The 14,800-nt window shown below is 36.3% G+C and overlaps 3 protein-coding genes across 3 annotated transcripts; all 3 read left to right on the top strand.

The window, feature by feature from the left end:
* Positions 1-3,528: 3,528 nt before the first annotated feature.
* Positions 3,529-4,134, top strand: LOC149231775 (thylakoid lumenal 15.0 kDa protein 2, chloroplastic-like). The gene has a single exon (XM_089381744.1). It carries the CDS (start codon positions 3,529-3,531, stop codon positions 4,132-4,134), a length of 606 nt encoding a protein of 201 aa, XP_089237870.1.
* Positions 4,135-8,643: 4,509 nt separating this feature from the next.
* On the top strand, positions 8,644-9,245 carry LOC149231774 (thylakoid lumenal 15.0 kDa protein 2, chloroplastic-like). The gene is made up of 2 exons (XM_089381743.1): positions 8,644-8,816; positions 8,930-9,245. The coding sequence occupies exons 1-2, from the start codon at positions 8,644-8,646 to the stop codon at positions 9,243-9,245; spliced, it is 489 nt and encodes a 162-aa protein (XP_089237869.1).
* Positions 9,246-10,905: 1,660 nt separating this feature from the next.
* On the top strand, positions 10,906-11,466 carry LOC149231773 (thylakoid lumenal 15.0 kDa protein 2, chloroplastic-like). Its single transcript, XM_089381742.1, has 2 exons — positions 10,906-11,252; positions 11,340-11,466. The coding sequence occupies exons 1-2, from the start codon at positions 10,906-10,908 to the stop codon at positions 11,464-11,466; spliced, it is 474 nt and encodes a 157-aa protein (XP_089237868.1).
* Positions 11,467-14,800: the final 3,334 nt, after the last annotated feature.

Genomic DNA, 14,800 nt, shown 5'->3' with positions numbered 1-14,800 from the left:
AAGTTTTGTCTTAAAATATTTTTGTCTCAAACTACTTTTGTCTTAAAATATTTTTGTCTTAAACTATTTTTGTCTTAAACATAACGTTTTGTCTTAAAATATTTTTGTCTCAACCTATTTTTGTCTTAAACCTTATATTTGAGACAAATCAATTGATATTAATTTTTAATGTAAAATAAAAAATGAGTTTTTGAGACAAAAGATTTGTTTTGTCTCAAAAAATGTCTCAAAAGTGCCCTTGGTGTAGTAATGCAGCGATGAATGCCGAACACCATCCCATGCCAGCGATGAATGTAGCTCGGCCTAAAAATCCTTCGCTCAATCTTATCTCGGCATGTGTTCCCTTATTCCTGCCATTTGTGTTTGCAGGGAGTTGCAATTCGTAGATTAAGATAATAAACGAGCAATAAATCGCGGTTGCCATTCAGGTTGATGCGTCCATTATTCCTCAATCAAGCTTGCAAGCTCTCTTTCTTATCTAGTTTCTTCCAAGAACACGCCATCAGCCAAAGCCTTCACTGCCTCACGAATGCAAGCCTTCACTGCATCATGAATGCTTGCAACAGGATTTAGGAACAACCACAAAAATATACATATCAGTATATCTAATCGGGTGAAAGTTTTAACAAATTATTTTAAATGATATTGCTTTCCAATAACAATAATGAATCCATATACATTTAAAAAAACTAAAAATTAAATCCAGTTATCAACTATCAGTTGTTTAATTTAAGTATGTTTTAAGTGATATAATATTCCAATAACAATAATAAATTGACACTGATTATTTAAAAAACATAATTATTTTTAATGAATTATGATTCCATAAAAAAAATAACCCTTTACAAACTTAAATAATTACTTAAATAACATTTTAAATTTTATTTCAAATCTAATTATACCATACCATACCATGTTTTTATTTTTTAATTAGAATTAAATAATAAAATTAATAGAATTTTAAATAAAAACAAACATATTTTTATTATTACGCCGTAAGGTGTTTCCCTCTGAAATCAACTCCCCTCTCTGCAAACCTGTCATCTTGTGCACCACAAGATTATATGTTAGATGATTGCAAAAGGTTCAGTCATTTGATCAAGGTGGTTACCAATTCGTTGCAGAAACGGTTTGCAGAAACTCGATGTTCTTTCATTCTTCTCGGTTGGGTTTAGGATGAACGGACAGTTGTGATGCCTCACTCCAAATCTAAGGCCCATATTAGCGTGGTGCCATTCTTGTCTAGCCCAAACCCTACTTTCTCATTTTATTGTTTTATTGGAATCCCTCTCTCCCAGCGGACAGGTGCTTCAAATAAATCCTTTAGGGACCTATGGCGCCCTGATGACAGGACTGTGATTATAGTAGAGGACATCTCTTCCCCAAACATCTTGAATTTCAGCACAGGATTAACAGTGGGTTCTAGGCTTCCTCATCAATCCTTCGGTGAGCTGCAGTCTAGGTATGGGAATCAGTTTTTTGTATCGGAAGAGGGCTATCAGGCAGCCCTTTTGAATACAATTGATGCCATCAAGCAACCCATTGTTAGGGAAGAGGGATGCAATAACGTGCCTGGTTTGACAGATGTACTGTACTTTTTAACTCTTGCGACATCCATTGTTGGGGGTTGTGTGTTTAGGTTTGTTGCCTGGCTTAGCACTCAACGTAGAGTGGAGGGTTCATGGCAGTGGGTTGTTCTTCTTTCTCCTCTGTGGCTATTGTTATTTGCTTCGTTTGGGATACTTCCAATTGTGGGGAGAACTTCGGATTGGGAGCCTTTGGTAAAGAACAACTTAGGCTTTTTAGGAGCAACTTCTTCTTTTTATCTGACACCCATCTTTGGAAAATCACCTATTGAGAAAAAATGATTTAACTCTGATATAAAAGTCTGGGAATTTTTTATTTTGTAGAAGTTCAGGGCTCAAATGCAACTCATGTTTATTAGTATCCTTAGGAGGGTTGCAATGGTTGCTTATAATTTTTTTCAATGTCGCCTTATGTTAAGGGTTGTCCCTGTGGCATATCTGAACCTGTCTCTCTTATATGGGACTATTAATCCATTGTTTGCATCGAAGGAAATGGAGATATAACACTGAGAGTGATCATGCAGGACTGCATCGATTAATGGGTCTCCTTCACATATCCACCATGCTCTGTAGTGACTGTAATTAGCTGTAAAGTTCCCAAGTTTGACATTCTCTGTGCTCAGCAGCCCTGTTATTCTGTTATTCTGGTTTTAGTTACATTCAGCAGAGAATAAATTTCATTTTGATTTGTGTAAAATAAACCTTTTATTGCAAGCATTATATTGTTTTTTATTTCAGGATGTGGTTACTCCAGACTCATGAATTTTCTGAATGTATGGCAATGAGGCCTTCCCCTATAGCTTATAGGTATGTCATTCTTGTGTTTACTACTTCATTTTACATTCTCGTGGTGTGCCATTACTGTCTCGTCTAATTTTCATGGGTTTGGATGTGCTAGAGGATGTGTGCTGGTATCGTCGAGCTGGTTCAAGTATTCGTGGGACAAGAGAACAATGGATTCCATTACCATTGTGGTGAAAACTCTCAGGTCTGCATTTATCGTTTTTCCCTCAATTCTTTGTTATTGTCATTTTGTGTTCCTCAAAGGAACGTGTTTGATTCTCATGCAAACTATTTTTCTATGGCTATTTAGGGTATCCACAGTGGAATGGAATTCACCAAAATATATCAACGGAACCAAGAGCAACTTCTCTTCAAGTGTGCTATGTATCTATAGGTATGGATTATTAACCCTTGTCTCAGAAAAATAACTCCCCTATTTACTTTTTTTCATTTATGCTACCTGTAGCCATGGTGTAAGCCTCGATTGGTTGTGGCTCTGTGACCTCAACCAGTTCACTTGGTTTATCAGTGGGTATTTCAGGGCACCATTGATGGTCACTACAATGCTAATGCTTTCCCTCGTACATTTAATTAGGAGTGTTATGCATATCTCAGTGCCTGCTGCGACCAAGTGTCGTAGTTTCTTAGTCTACGTATCCTCATTCTAGTGTGTGCCTGGCCTTACAGGTGGAATCAGGGGGCTCATATTTTTGGTGCATTCGGTCTTTCGTGATTAGACCCATCTCCAGTATCTCATGGCAACTCAAGCTCAAGCCTCAGCAAGCAACCATTAAGAGAATTCTAAGTCTTTCTCCACCACCAGTTAAAATGCCACTCAGTTCCTGCTGCGTTATTTCTTTCAAGTCATTCTCTTTCCTCTCCATTTTCAATTACAAGCCCACCTTCAATCGCATACTCTGTCAGTCAATGTACACCCGATTCAATAACCCACAACTAAAACCCCTTTCAGATCACCTTCAAAAACCTGGGTATTTCTCAGTTGATATATGCACAGCACAAAAAAAACATTCTCAAGGATGTGGGTAAGCAAACTCTATCAATGGCATCCATGCTCTTGTTTACCTTTCTGATTCAGCAAGTGTAGTTGACACCATCTTTAGCAATTATCCAAATCCTGAACTCAGACATTCAATCCAACATGGCCTCAAAAGAGCCAAAAGCAATAAAAGTCCTAGACCTTCAACTACCCAACAACTTTGACAATGTTATTGACATAGCTAGGGTCTTATCTCCAGCCCAAGCAGTGAAGATTTCACAAGAGTTGCAGGCTTTAGAAGACAAGTTAGAGTGGAAAATGAGAATCCTTACAAGGTCTGGGCCATCCCCATCTCCTTCAGATAAATCCTTCAGGGACCTATGGTGCCCTGATGACAGGACTATGATTATAGTAGAGGACATCTCTTCCCCAAACATCTTGAATTTCAGCACAGGATTAACAGTGGGTTCCAGGCTTCCTCATCAATTCTTCGGTGAGTTGCATTGCAGGTATGGGAATCAGTTTTTTGTATCGGAAGAGGGCTATCAGGAAGCCCTTTTGAATACAATTGATGCCATCAAGGAATGCATTGTTAGGGAAGAGGGATGCAATAATGTGCCTGGTTTGACAGATGACCTGTACTTTTTAACTCTTGCGACATCCATTGCTCGGGGTTGTGTGTTTGGGTTTGCTGCCTGGCTTAGCCCTCAGTGCAGAGTGGAGGGTTCATGGCAGTGGGTTGTTCTTCTTTCTCTAATTCTGATATAAAAGTTTGGGAATTTTTTATTTTGCAGAAGTTTAGGGCTCAAATGCAACTCATGTTTATTAGTGTCCTTAGGAGGGTTGTCGGCCAGATTTCTTAACCAAGGAAAATTTTAAGGATGAAAATTTTTCTTGAAGTTTAAAAACATTGGCGAATATCACTAATCCCTAATATGCAAACTATAAAATATTTATTGATATATTTGTAAAATTATTAAAATTTATTATGATTTTATATATATTTTATATATAATGTTGGCGGCCCACGGGGCTTTGGATTGACGGTGAATGGGTGCGCTGTTAAGCACTCCTTGCGATAGGTCACTGGTTCAATTCCCCGTGGGTGCTTAGTTTAGTCTTAACATAGAAAAAAATATATATATATATAATGTTGGCGATTTTTAAGTTAAAATAATTTTATATTCTAAAATTTGGGTGAATTGTCTTTTATAAATTTGGAAATTGGCGAATCTTTTTTGTGGGAAAATCATGGAAAATTAGCCCATTGGGCGAACATTAGCCCCTAAAATTTTCCATGTTCTTAACGCTTGGCATTTCTATACCCACGTTTTGTTTAATTAATTAAGTTATTATGTTTTGGATGCCAATAAATATTGAAATCTTTCAAATTGTTTAATTAATAGGTTATCATGTTTGGATACCAATCAATGATTTCTTAACGCCTGGGATTTATGTACCCATGTTTTGTTTAATTAATTAGGTTATTATGTTTTGGATACCAATCAATCTTGAAATTTTTCAAATTGTTTAATTAATTATCATGTTTGAATACCAATCAATCTTGAAATCCTTCGAATCACTGTAAGACGATCGTTCTGATTATTTTTACGCTACATCGTTTTTATAGTTTTTATATGATTGCAAAATTTAGCTCAATATGGTGCGACTATTAAACATTTTACATTTTAAACTTTCATGAAACAGTGAATGGCTTTTTGCATATGGAGTACATGAGTACATTTTTGTGATAAGTTGACACATTCTTTTTCAAAAATATTTTATTTAATCAAGTTTTTGGGTTAAATATGTTTAAATGATGAATGCAGTAAGATTGAGTTGTAATGCTCTGGTAAATAATTGATTATTTTACCTTAATTACATTATGGAGGTGGTTATCATTAAAGAGAATTAGTTTAGAAATTTAATACTTTGGTAAATAATTGATTATTTTACCTTAATCACATTATGGAGGTGGTTAACATTAAAGAGAATTAGTACATTATTTACAAAGCGTCTCTCCCAACAAAAGACGAAGAATTTAATTTTGATTATCAGCCTAATCACATTAAGAAAATAGTTTTCCCTTCATAATATTGTTTTGATCTGGGTAACAGCGTGTATAAAAATTCTCTTTTCTATTAAAATTCAAACACCATCGCACTCTGTAAAATTCCACCAAAAATATTCCTGTTTATCAAATATTCAGTTGGATGTCATAGATTATTTTCAATGAACATAACACTTTGAATCCTCGTTGATTTTGGTATGGACATGAATTCAAATGATTTATCAGGAAGTATTCGTCCATCTTTGAGTAATCTTACAAAACTCTACTGGTTCATTCTGGTGTGTGCCTGGCCTTACAGGTGGAATCAGGTGGCTCAGATTTTTGGTGCATTCGGTCTTTCGTGATTAGACCCATCTCCAGTATCTCATGGCAACTCAAGCTCAAGCCTCAGTAAGCAACCATCAAGAGCATTCCGAGTCTTTCTCCACCCCTAGTAAAAATACCACTTAGTTCCTGCTACGTTATCTCTTTTAAGTCATTCTCTTTCCTCTCCATTTTCAATTACAAGCCCACCTTCAATCGCATAAAACACTCATACTCTGTCAGTCAATGTACACCCGATTCAATAACCCACAACTTCAACCCCTTTCAGATCACCTTCAAAAACCTGGGTATTTCTCAGTTGATATATGCACAGCACAAAAACAACATTCTCAAGGATGTGGGTAAGCAAACTCTGTCAATGGCATCCATGCTCTTGTTCACCTTTCTGATTGAGCAAGTGCAGTTGACACCATCTTTAGCAATTACCCAAATCCTAAACTCAGACTTTCAATCCAACATGGCCTCAAAAGAGCCGAAGCAATAAAAGTCCTAGACCTTCAGCTACCCAACAACTTCACCAATGTTATTGACATAGCCAAGGTTTTATCTCCAGCCCAAGCAGTGAAGATTTCACAAGAGTTGCGGGCTTTGGAAGACAAGTCAGAGTGGAAAACGAGAATCCTTACAAGGTCTGGACCATACCCATCTCCTTCAGATAAATCCTTCATGGACCTATGGCACCCTGATGACAGGATTGTGATTATAGTAGAGGACATCTCTTCCCCAAACATCTTGAATTTCAGTAGAGGATTAAGAGTGGGTTCCAGGCTTCCTCGTCAATCCTTCGGTGAGCTGCAGTCCAGGTATGGGAATCAGTATTTTGTATCGGAAGAGGGCTATCAGGCATCCCTTTTGAATACAATTAATGCCATCAAGCAATGAATTGTTAGGAAAGAGGGATGCAATAATGTGCCTAGTTTGACAGATGTCGTGTACTTTTTAACTCTTGCAACATCCATTGCTGGGGGTTGTGTGTTTGGGTTTGTTGCCCGGCTTAGCCCTCAGGGCAGAGTGGAGGGTTCATGGCAATGGGTTGTTCTTCTTTCTCCTTTTTGGCTATTGTTATTTGCTTCGTTTGGGATACTTCCAATTGTGGGGAGAACTTCGGATTGGGAGCCTTTGGTAAAGAACAACTTAGGGTTTTTAGGAGCAGCTACTGCTTTTTATCTGACACCCATCTTTGGAAAATCACCTATTGAGAAAAAATGATTTAACTCTAATATAAAAGTCTGGGAATTTTTTATTTTGTAGAAGTTCAGGGCTCAAATGCAACTCATGTTTATTAGTATCCTTAGGAGGGTTGCAATGGCTGCTTATAATTTTTTTCATTATAGCCTTATGTTAAGGGTTGTCCCTATGGCATATCTGAACCTGTCTCTCTTATATGGGACTATTAATCCACTGTTTGCATTGAAGGAAATGGAGATATAACATTGAGAGTGATCATGTAGGACTGCATCGATTAATGGGTCTCCTTCACATATCCACCATGCTCTGTAGTGACTGTAATTAGCTATAAAGTTCCCAAGTCTGACATTCTCTGTGCTCAGCAGCCCTGTTATTCTGTTATTCTACTTTTAGTTACATTTAGTAGAGAATAAATTTCGTTTTGATTTGTGTGAAATAAACCTTTTATTGCAGGCATTATATTGTTTTTTTATTTCAGGATGTGGTTACTCCAAATTCATGAATTTTCTGAATGTATGGCAATGAGGCCTTCCCCCCTAGCTTATAGGAATGGCATTCTTGTGTTTACTACTTCATTTTACATTCCCGTTGTGTGGGCATTATTGTCTCATCTAATTTTCATGGGTTTGGATGTGCCAGAGGATGTGTTCCGGTATCGTTGAGCTGGTTCAAGTATTCGTGGGACAAGAGAACAATGGATTCCATTACCATCGTGGTGAAAACTCTCAGGTCTACATTTATCGTTTTTCCCTCAATTCCTTGTTATTGTCGTTTTGTGTTCCTCAAAGGAACATGTTTGGTTCTCATGCAAACTATTTTTCTTTGGCTGTTTAGGGTATCCACAGTGGAATGGAATTCACCAAACTATACCAACGGAACCAAGAGAAACTTCTCTTCAAGTGTGCTATGTATCTATAGGTATGGATTATTAACCCTTGTCTCAAAAAAATAACTCCCCTACTTACTTTTTTTCATTTATGCTACCTGTAGCCATGGTGTAAGCCTCGACTGGTTGTGGCTTTGTGACCTCAACCAGTTCACTTGGTTTATCAGTGGGTATTTCAGGGCACCATTGATGGTCGCTACAACGCTAATGCTTTCCCTCGTACATTTAATTAGGAGTGTTATGCATATCTCGGTGCCTGTTGCGACCGAGTGTCGTAGTTTCTTAGTTTACGTATCCTCATTCTAGTGTGTGCTTGGCCTTACAGGTGGAATCAGGTGGCTCAAATTTTTGGTGCATTCGGTCTTTTGTGATTAGACCCATCTCCAGTATCTCATGGCAACTCAAGCTCAAGCCTCAGCAAGTAACCATCAAGATCATTCTAAGTCTTTCTCCACCCCTAGTTAAAATGCCACTCAGTTCCTGCTGCGTTATCTATTTTAAGTCATTCTCTTTCCTCTCCATTTTCAATTACAAGCCCACCTTCAATCACATAAAACACTCATACTCTATCAGTCAATGTACACCTGATTCAATAACCCACAACTTCAACCCCTTTCAGATCACCTTCAAAAACCTGGGTATTTCTCAGTTGATATATGCACAGCACAAAAACAACATTCTCAAGGATGTGGGTAAGCAAACTCTGTCAATGGCATCCATGCTCTTGTTCACCTTTCTGATTCAGCAAGTGCAGTTGACACCATCTTTAGCAATTACCCAAATCCTGAACTCAGACTTTCAATCCAACATGGCCTCAAAAGAGCCAGAAGCAATAAAATTCCCAGACCTTCAGCTACCCAACAACTTCACCAATGTTATTGACATAGCTAGGGTCTTATCTCCAGCCCAAGCAGTGAAGATTTCACAAGAGTTGCAGGCTTTGGAAGACAAGTTAGAGTGGAAAATGAGAATCCTTACAAGGTCTGGGCCATCCCCATCTCCTTCAGATAAATCCTTCAGGACCTATGGCACCCTGATGACAGGACTGTGATTATAGTAAAGGACATCTCTTCCCCAAACATCTTGAATTTCAGCACAGGATTAACAGTGGGTTCCAGTCTTCCTCGTCAATTCTTCGGTGAGCTATCCAGGTATGGGAATCAGTTTTTTGTATCAGAAGAGGGCTATCAGGCAGCCCTTTTGAATACAATTGATGCCATCAAGCAATGCATTGTTAGGGAAGAGGGATGCAATAATGTGCCTGGTTTGACAGATGACCTGTACTTTTTAACTCTTGCGACATCCATTGCTGGGGGTTGTGTGTTTGGGTTTGCTACCCGGCTTAGCCCTCAGGGTAGAGTGGAGGGTTCATGGCAGTGGGTTGTTCTTCTTTCTCTAACTCTGATATAAAAGTCTGGGAATTTTTTATTTTGCAGAAGTTCAGGGCTCAAATGCAACTCATGTTTATTAGTATCCTTAGGAGGGTTGTCGGCCAGATTTCTTAATGCTTGGGATTTCTGTACCCACGTTTTGTTTAATTAATTAAGTTATTATGTTTTGGATACCAATCAATATTGAAATCTTTCAAATTGTTTAATTAATAAGTTATCATGTTTGGATACCAATCAATGATTTCTTAACGCTTGGGATTTATGTACCCACGTTTTGTTTAATTAATTAAGTTATTATGTTTTGGATACCAATCAATCTTGAAATCTTTCAAATTGTTTAATTAATTATCATGTTTGAATACCAATCAATCTTGAAATCTTTCGAATCACTGTAAGACGATCTTTCTGATTATTTTTACGCTACATCGTTTTTATAGTTTTTATATGATTGCGAAATTTAGCTCAATATGGTGCGACTATTAAACATTTTACATTTTAAACTTTCATGAAACAGTGAATGGATTTTTGCAGATGGCTTTTTGCAGATGGGGTACCTGAGTACATTTTTGTGATAAGTTGACACATTCTTTTTCAAAAAATATTTTATTTAATCAAGTTTTTGGGTTAAATATGTTTAAATGATGAATGCAGTAAGATTGACATGTAATGCTCTGGTAAATAATTGATTATTTTACCTTAATTACATTATGGAGGTGGTTATCATTAAAGAGAATTAGTTTAGAAATTTAATACTTTGGTAAATAATTGATTATTTTACCTTAATCACATTATGGAGGTGGTTAACATTAAAGAGAATTAGTACATTATTTACAAAGCGTCTCTCCCAACAAAAGACGAAGAATTTAATTTTGATTATCAGCCTAATCACATTAAGAAAATAGTTTTCCCTTCAGAATGTCAATTGTTTTGATCCTGGGTAATAGCGTGTATAAAAATTCTCTTTTCTATTAAAATTCAAACACCATCGCACTCTGTAAAATTCCACCAAAAATATTCCTGTTTATCAAATATTCAGTTGGATGTCATAGATTATTTTCAATGAACATAACACTTTGAATCCTCGTTGATTTTGGTATGGACATGAATTCAAATGATTTATCAGGAAGTATTCGTCCATCTTTGAGTAATCTTACAAAACTCTACTAGTTCATTCTGGTGTGTTCCTGGCCTTACAGGTGGAATCAGGTGGCTCAGATTTTTGGTGCATTCGGTCTTTCGTGATTAGACCCATCTCCAGTATCTCATGGCAACTCAAGCTCAAGCCTCGGTAAGCAACCATCAATAGCATTCCGAGTCTTTCTCCACCCCCAGTTAAAATGCCACTTAGTTCCTGCTGCGTTATCTCTTTTAAGTCATTCTCTTTCCTCTCCAATTTCAATTACAAGCCCACCTTCAATCGCATAAAACACTCATACTTTGTCAGTCAATGTACGCCCAATTCAATAACCCGCAACTTCAACCCCTTTCAGATCACCTTCAAAAACCTGGGTATTTCTCAGTTGATATATGCACATCACAAAAACAACATTCTCAAGGATGTGGGTAAGCAAACTTTGTCAATGGCATCCATGCTCTTGTTCACCTTTCTGATTCAGCAAGTGCAGTTGACACCATATTTAGCAATTACCCAAATCCTGAACTCAGACTTTCAATCCAACATGGCCTCAAAAGAGCTAGAAGCAATAAAAGTCCCAGACCTTCAGCTACCCAACAACTTCACCAATGTTATTGACATAGCCAAGGTCTTATCTCCAACCCAAGCAGTGAAGATTTCACAAGAATTGCAGGCTTCAGAAGACAAGTCAGAGTGTAAAACGAGAATCCTTACAAGGTCTGGGCCATCCCCATCTCCTTCAAATAAATCCTTCAGGGACCTATGGCGCCCTGATGACAGGACTGTGATTATAGTAGAGGACATCTCTTCCCCAAACATCTTGAATTTCAGCACAGGATTAATAGTGGGTTCCAGGCTTCCTCGTCAATTCTTTGGTGAGCTACAATCCAGGTATGGGAATCAGTTTTTTGTATCAAAAGAGGGCTATTAGGAAACCCTTTTGAATACAATTGATGCCATCAAGCAATGCATTGTTAGGGAAGAGGGATGCAATAATGTGCCTGGTTTGAAAGATGACCTGTACCTTTTAACTCTTGCAACGTCCATTGCTGGGGGTTGTGTGTTTGGGTTTGCTGCCCGGCTTAGCCCTCAGGGCAGAGTTTAGGGTTCATGGCAGTGGGTTGTTCTTCTTTATCCTCTGTGGCTATTGTTATTTGCCTCGTTTGGGATACTTCCAATTGTGGGGGGAACTTCGGATTGGGAGCCTTTGGTAAAGAAAAACTTAGGGTTTTTAAGAGCAGCTGCTGCTTTTTATCTGACACCCATCTTTGGAAAATCACCTATTGAGAAAAAATGATTTAACTCTAATATAAAAGTCTGGGAATTTTTATTTTGCAGAAGTTCAGGGCTCAAATGCAACTCATGTTTATTAGTATCCTCAAGAGGGTTGCAATGGTTGCTTATAATTTTTTTCAATGTAGCCTTGTGTTAAGGGTTGTCCCTGTGGCATATCTGAAGCTGTCTCTCTTATATGGGACTATTAATCCATTGTTTGCATCGAAGGAAATGGAGATATAACACTGCGAGTGATCATGCAGGACTGCATCGATTAATGGGTCTCCTTCACATATCCACCATGCTCTGTAGTGAGATGGAATTGGTTCTCATTGCTGTAATTGACTTTGTGTTTCTCTCGCCAAAACAATATTGTAATTAGCTGTAAAGTTCCCAAGTCTGACATTCTCTATGCTCAGCAGCCCTATTATTCTGTTATTCTGGTTTTAGTTACATTCAGCAGAGAATAAATTTCGTTTTGATTTGTGTAAAATAAACCTTTTATTGCCGGCATTATTGGAATAAAGAAAATAATTATTTTTGCATGAGGTGCCAAGTGTCACTATTGAAAATTTCTATAAGAGAGGGATAAAGTTAGTGAGAAAGGGACTTTTTGAACACCCTACTATTGGATTAATATCCTAATGACATTGTGTACTTAGAGTAACTATCAATATTTGTGGTGATTTTAGTAAAAATGGAGGTCATGTTCTTTTGTTCATCTCCTCAATGGGTATTGAATTCCCTTCTTCATCATAATGTTTGTAAGATTTATTTCTTTCCTTCGTAGGCTTTGGCGTCCTACTTTTTTAAGATTTATTTCTTTCTTTTGTAGGCTTTTGCTTTTAATTCCTGCCTTTCTGAGCTACGGTGCTTTAAAGGAAACTAGTCTTAGCCTTTTTCTCGATCTAGGTGGTTTGTAAGGAATAAAAATAAGATGTGACATACCCTAGTAGATGTTGTTACCTTTTTCTCGAGCTAGGCATACTTATATTTGTTCCTTAATGTTATTGCATCTAGGGTTAAATTAGAAAAAAACTTACTAATATCTAAAATTTTAAATGCATATATTCCTTAATGTTATTGCATTTAGGGTTAAATTAGAAAAGAACTTACTAATCTCTAAAATTTTAAATGCATACAATTAAGGTTATGAAAGCATAGTAGTCGAGAAGGGCTCCAGATACAAACATTAAGACCTTAAATTATTTACAAAATGTAGGTCACCATTATACCATTTAATGGGAGAATAATGAGTACCCATCAACATCATTACCATAGGTTTCTCCCATAAAATGGTTTTGGGGTCAATGTCAATAGTGAAAATATCATCTACATAATAGTCAACATTTTTTATATCCACTTCTCGTGGGATTGAATTTGAAGAGCCACACTTGATTCTTCTTTACCTTCACTATGTTAAGACAATTTAAGTACATATAGGTTATAGTTTTAATGTTATAGTTAACATGTTAGGTAATAAAGTTTATGTCTTGTAACATTTTAGGAGTTACAATGTGTTTATGATGAGAGTGTACTAGGGGTCATAATTTTTAGAATTCATTGTGTTAGAAATCATATTGCACTATGGTTTACTTAATAATAGAGTTATTCCCTTAAGGATTATAAGGTAATAAATGCCATTTTTTTCTCAATGGTAATAGTGGTTAGAATTTGCATTTTGGAAGGGTTTGCAATTCTCCAAGAGTGATCAAAGTATATTATGGTTTATATGGGATATGGGACATATAAGTATTTTGACTTTCATAATGGTTTTTGGTTAAGACACATATTGTATTTGATATTATAGTGACCAAAGTGGTGGAAGGTTACATTAAGAAAGGGAAACAATTAGTGGGGCTAATATATAGTGCAATATATAGGAATATCTAATAATAAATTCATTATAAGTATTTTTATTCTTTATGAAAGTATTTTTTTTGTTGTATTTGCGTTCTTCAATTTATGCCTTACGGCGTTTCCTTTGCAACATCTGGTGCAAATGCTAGTTTAAAATATATTGAAAGTTATGAAAAAATCTACGTCAAAATCTCAATACCAAACATTTATCATTTAAAGCGACATTGGAGTTGTCAAAATCTCAATACCAAACATTTATCATTTAACGCGACATTGGAGTTGTAGCCACTAATGAGGCCCGCTAATGCACTTACTATCACATGAACAATAATGTTATATAACGCAGAAACCCATCATTGTTTAAATTGGTCCGGTTTAAATCGTCCTTACTTGTCGGGGTCTTTCTGTAGCACATGGCAGGGGGATGGATGACCCTTACTGTATGCTCATGTATGTATGAATATATCCTTGAATCTTCTGCTATAGTTACGATCACGGTCACTAGCATTCTATAGCATAGGAAATATGGCTCGCTAAGGAGTAAAGCTATAGAATACATTGGTACCTATACCATGGCGAGCCATATTTCCTATGCTATATGGTATTGAATGCCTTAACAGTACCATGACAGTGACTGTGACCGTAACTATAGCGGAGGATTCAAGGATATATTCATACATACATGAGCATACAGGAAGGGTCATCCATCCCACCGCCATGTGCTACAGAAGGACCGCGACAGGTAAAGATGATTTAAATGGCGCCGATTTAAACAATGATGGGTTCGTGATAGTAAGTGCATTAGTGGGCGGCATTAGTGGCTATAACTCGAATGTCACGTTAAATGATAAATGTTTGGTATTGGGATTTTGACGTAGATTTTTTCATAACTTTCAATATATTTTAAATAATAAAAATATGATTGTTTTTATTTAAAATTCTATTAATTTTATTATTTAATTTAATTAAAAAATAAAAACATGGTATGGTATAATTAGATTTGAAATAAAATTTAAAAATGTTATTTAAGTAATTATTTAAATTTGTAAGGGGTTAATTTTTTATGGAATCATAATTCATTAAAAATAATTATGTTTTTTAAATAATCAATGTTAATTTATTATAGTTATTGGAATATTATATTACTTAAAACATACTTAATTATTGCTGATGATTAATATGGGGATTTAATTTTCAACTTTTATAAATGTATGTGGATTCATTATTTTTATTGGAAAGTAATATCATTTAAAATAATATGTTAATTATACATAAATAGATAAACTTTCACCCGATTAAATATA

This window comes from Pinus tabuliformis, chromosome J (genome assembly GCF_031772625.1).
Source record: "Pinus tabuliformis cultivar Carrire ecotype Pingquan chromosome J, CPIR1, whole genome shotgun sequence".
NCBI classification, from domain to species: domain Eukaryota; kingdom Viridiplantae; phylum Streptophyta; class Pinopsida; order Pinales; family Pinaceae; genus Pinus; species Pinus tabuliformis.
This window is presented reverse-complemented; position numbering and strand designations above follow the sequence as displayed.

Excerpts from the sequence above, each read along its gene's own strand:
- LOC149231775 (XM_089381744.1), top strand. The coding sequence starts at position 3,529 with ATGGCCTCAAAAGAGCCAAAAGCAATAAAAGTCCTAGACCTTCAACTA.
- LOC149231774 (XM_089381743.1), top strand. The coding sequence starts at position 8,644 with ATGGCCTCAAAAGAGCCAGAAGCAATAAAATTCCCAGACCTTCAGCTA. Across the intron at positions 8,817-8,929 it reads AAAATGAGAATCCTTACAAG|CACAGGATTAACAGTGGGTT; the intron begins GTCTGGGCCATC and ends CTTGAATTTCAG.
- LOC149231773 (XM_089381742.1), top strand. The coding sequence starts at position 10,906 with ATGGCCTCAAAAGAGCTAGAAGCAATAAAAGTCCCAGACCTTCAGCTA. Across the intron at positions 11,253-11,339 it reads TTTGGTGAGCTACAATCCAG|GGAAGAGGGATGCAATAATG; the intron begins GTATGGGAATCA and ends ATGCATTGTTAG.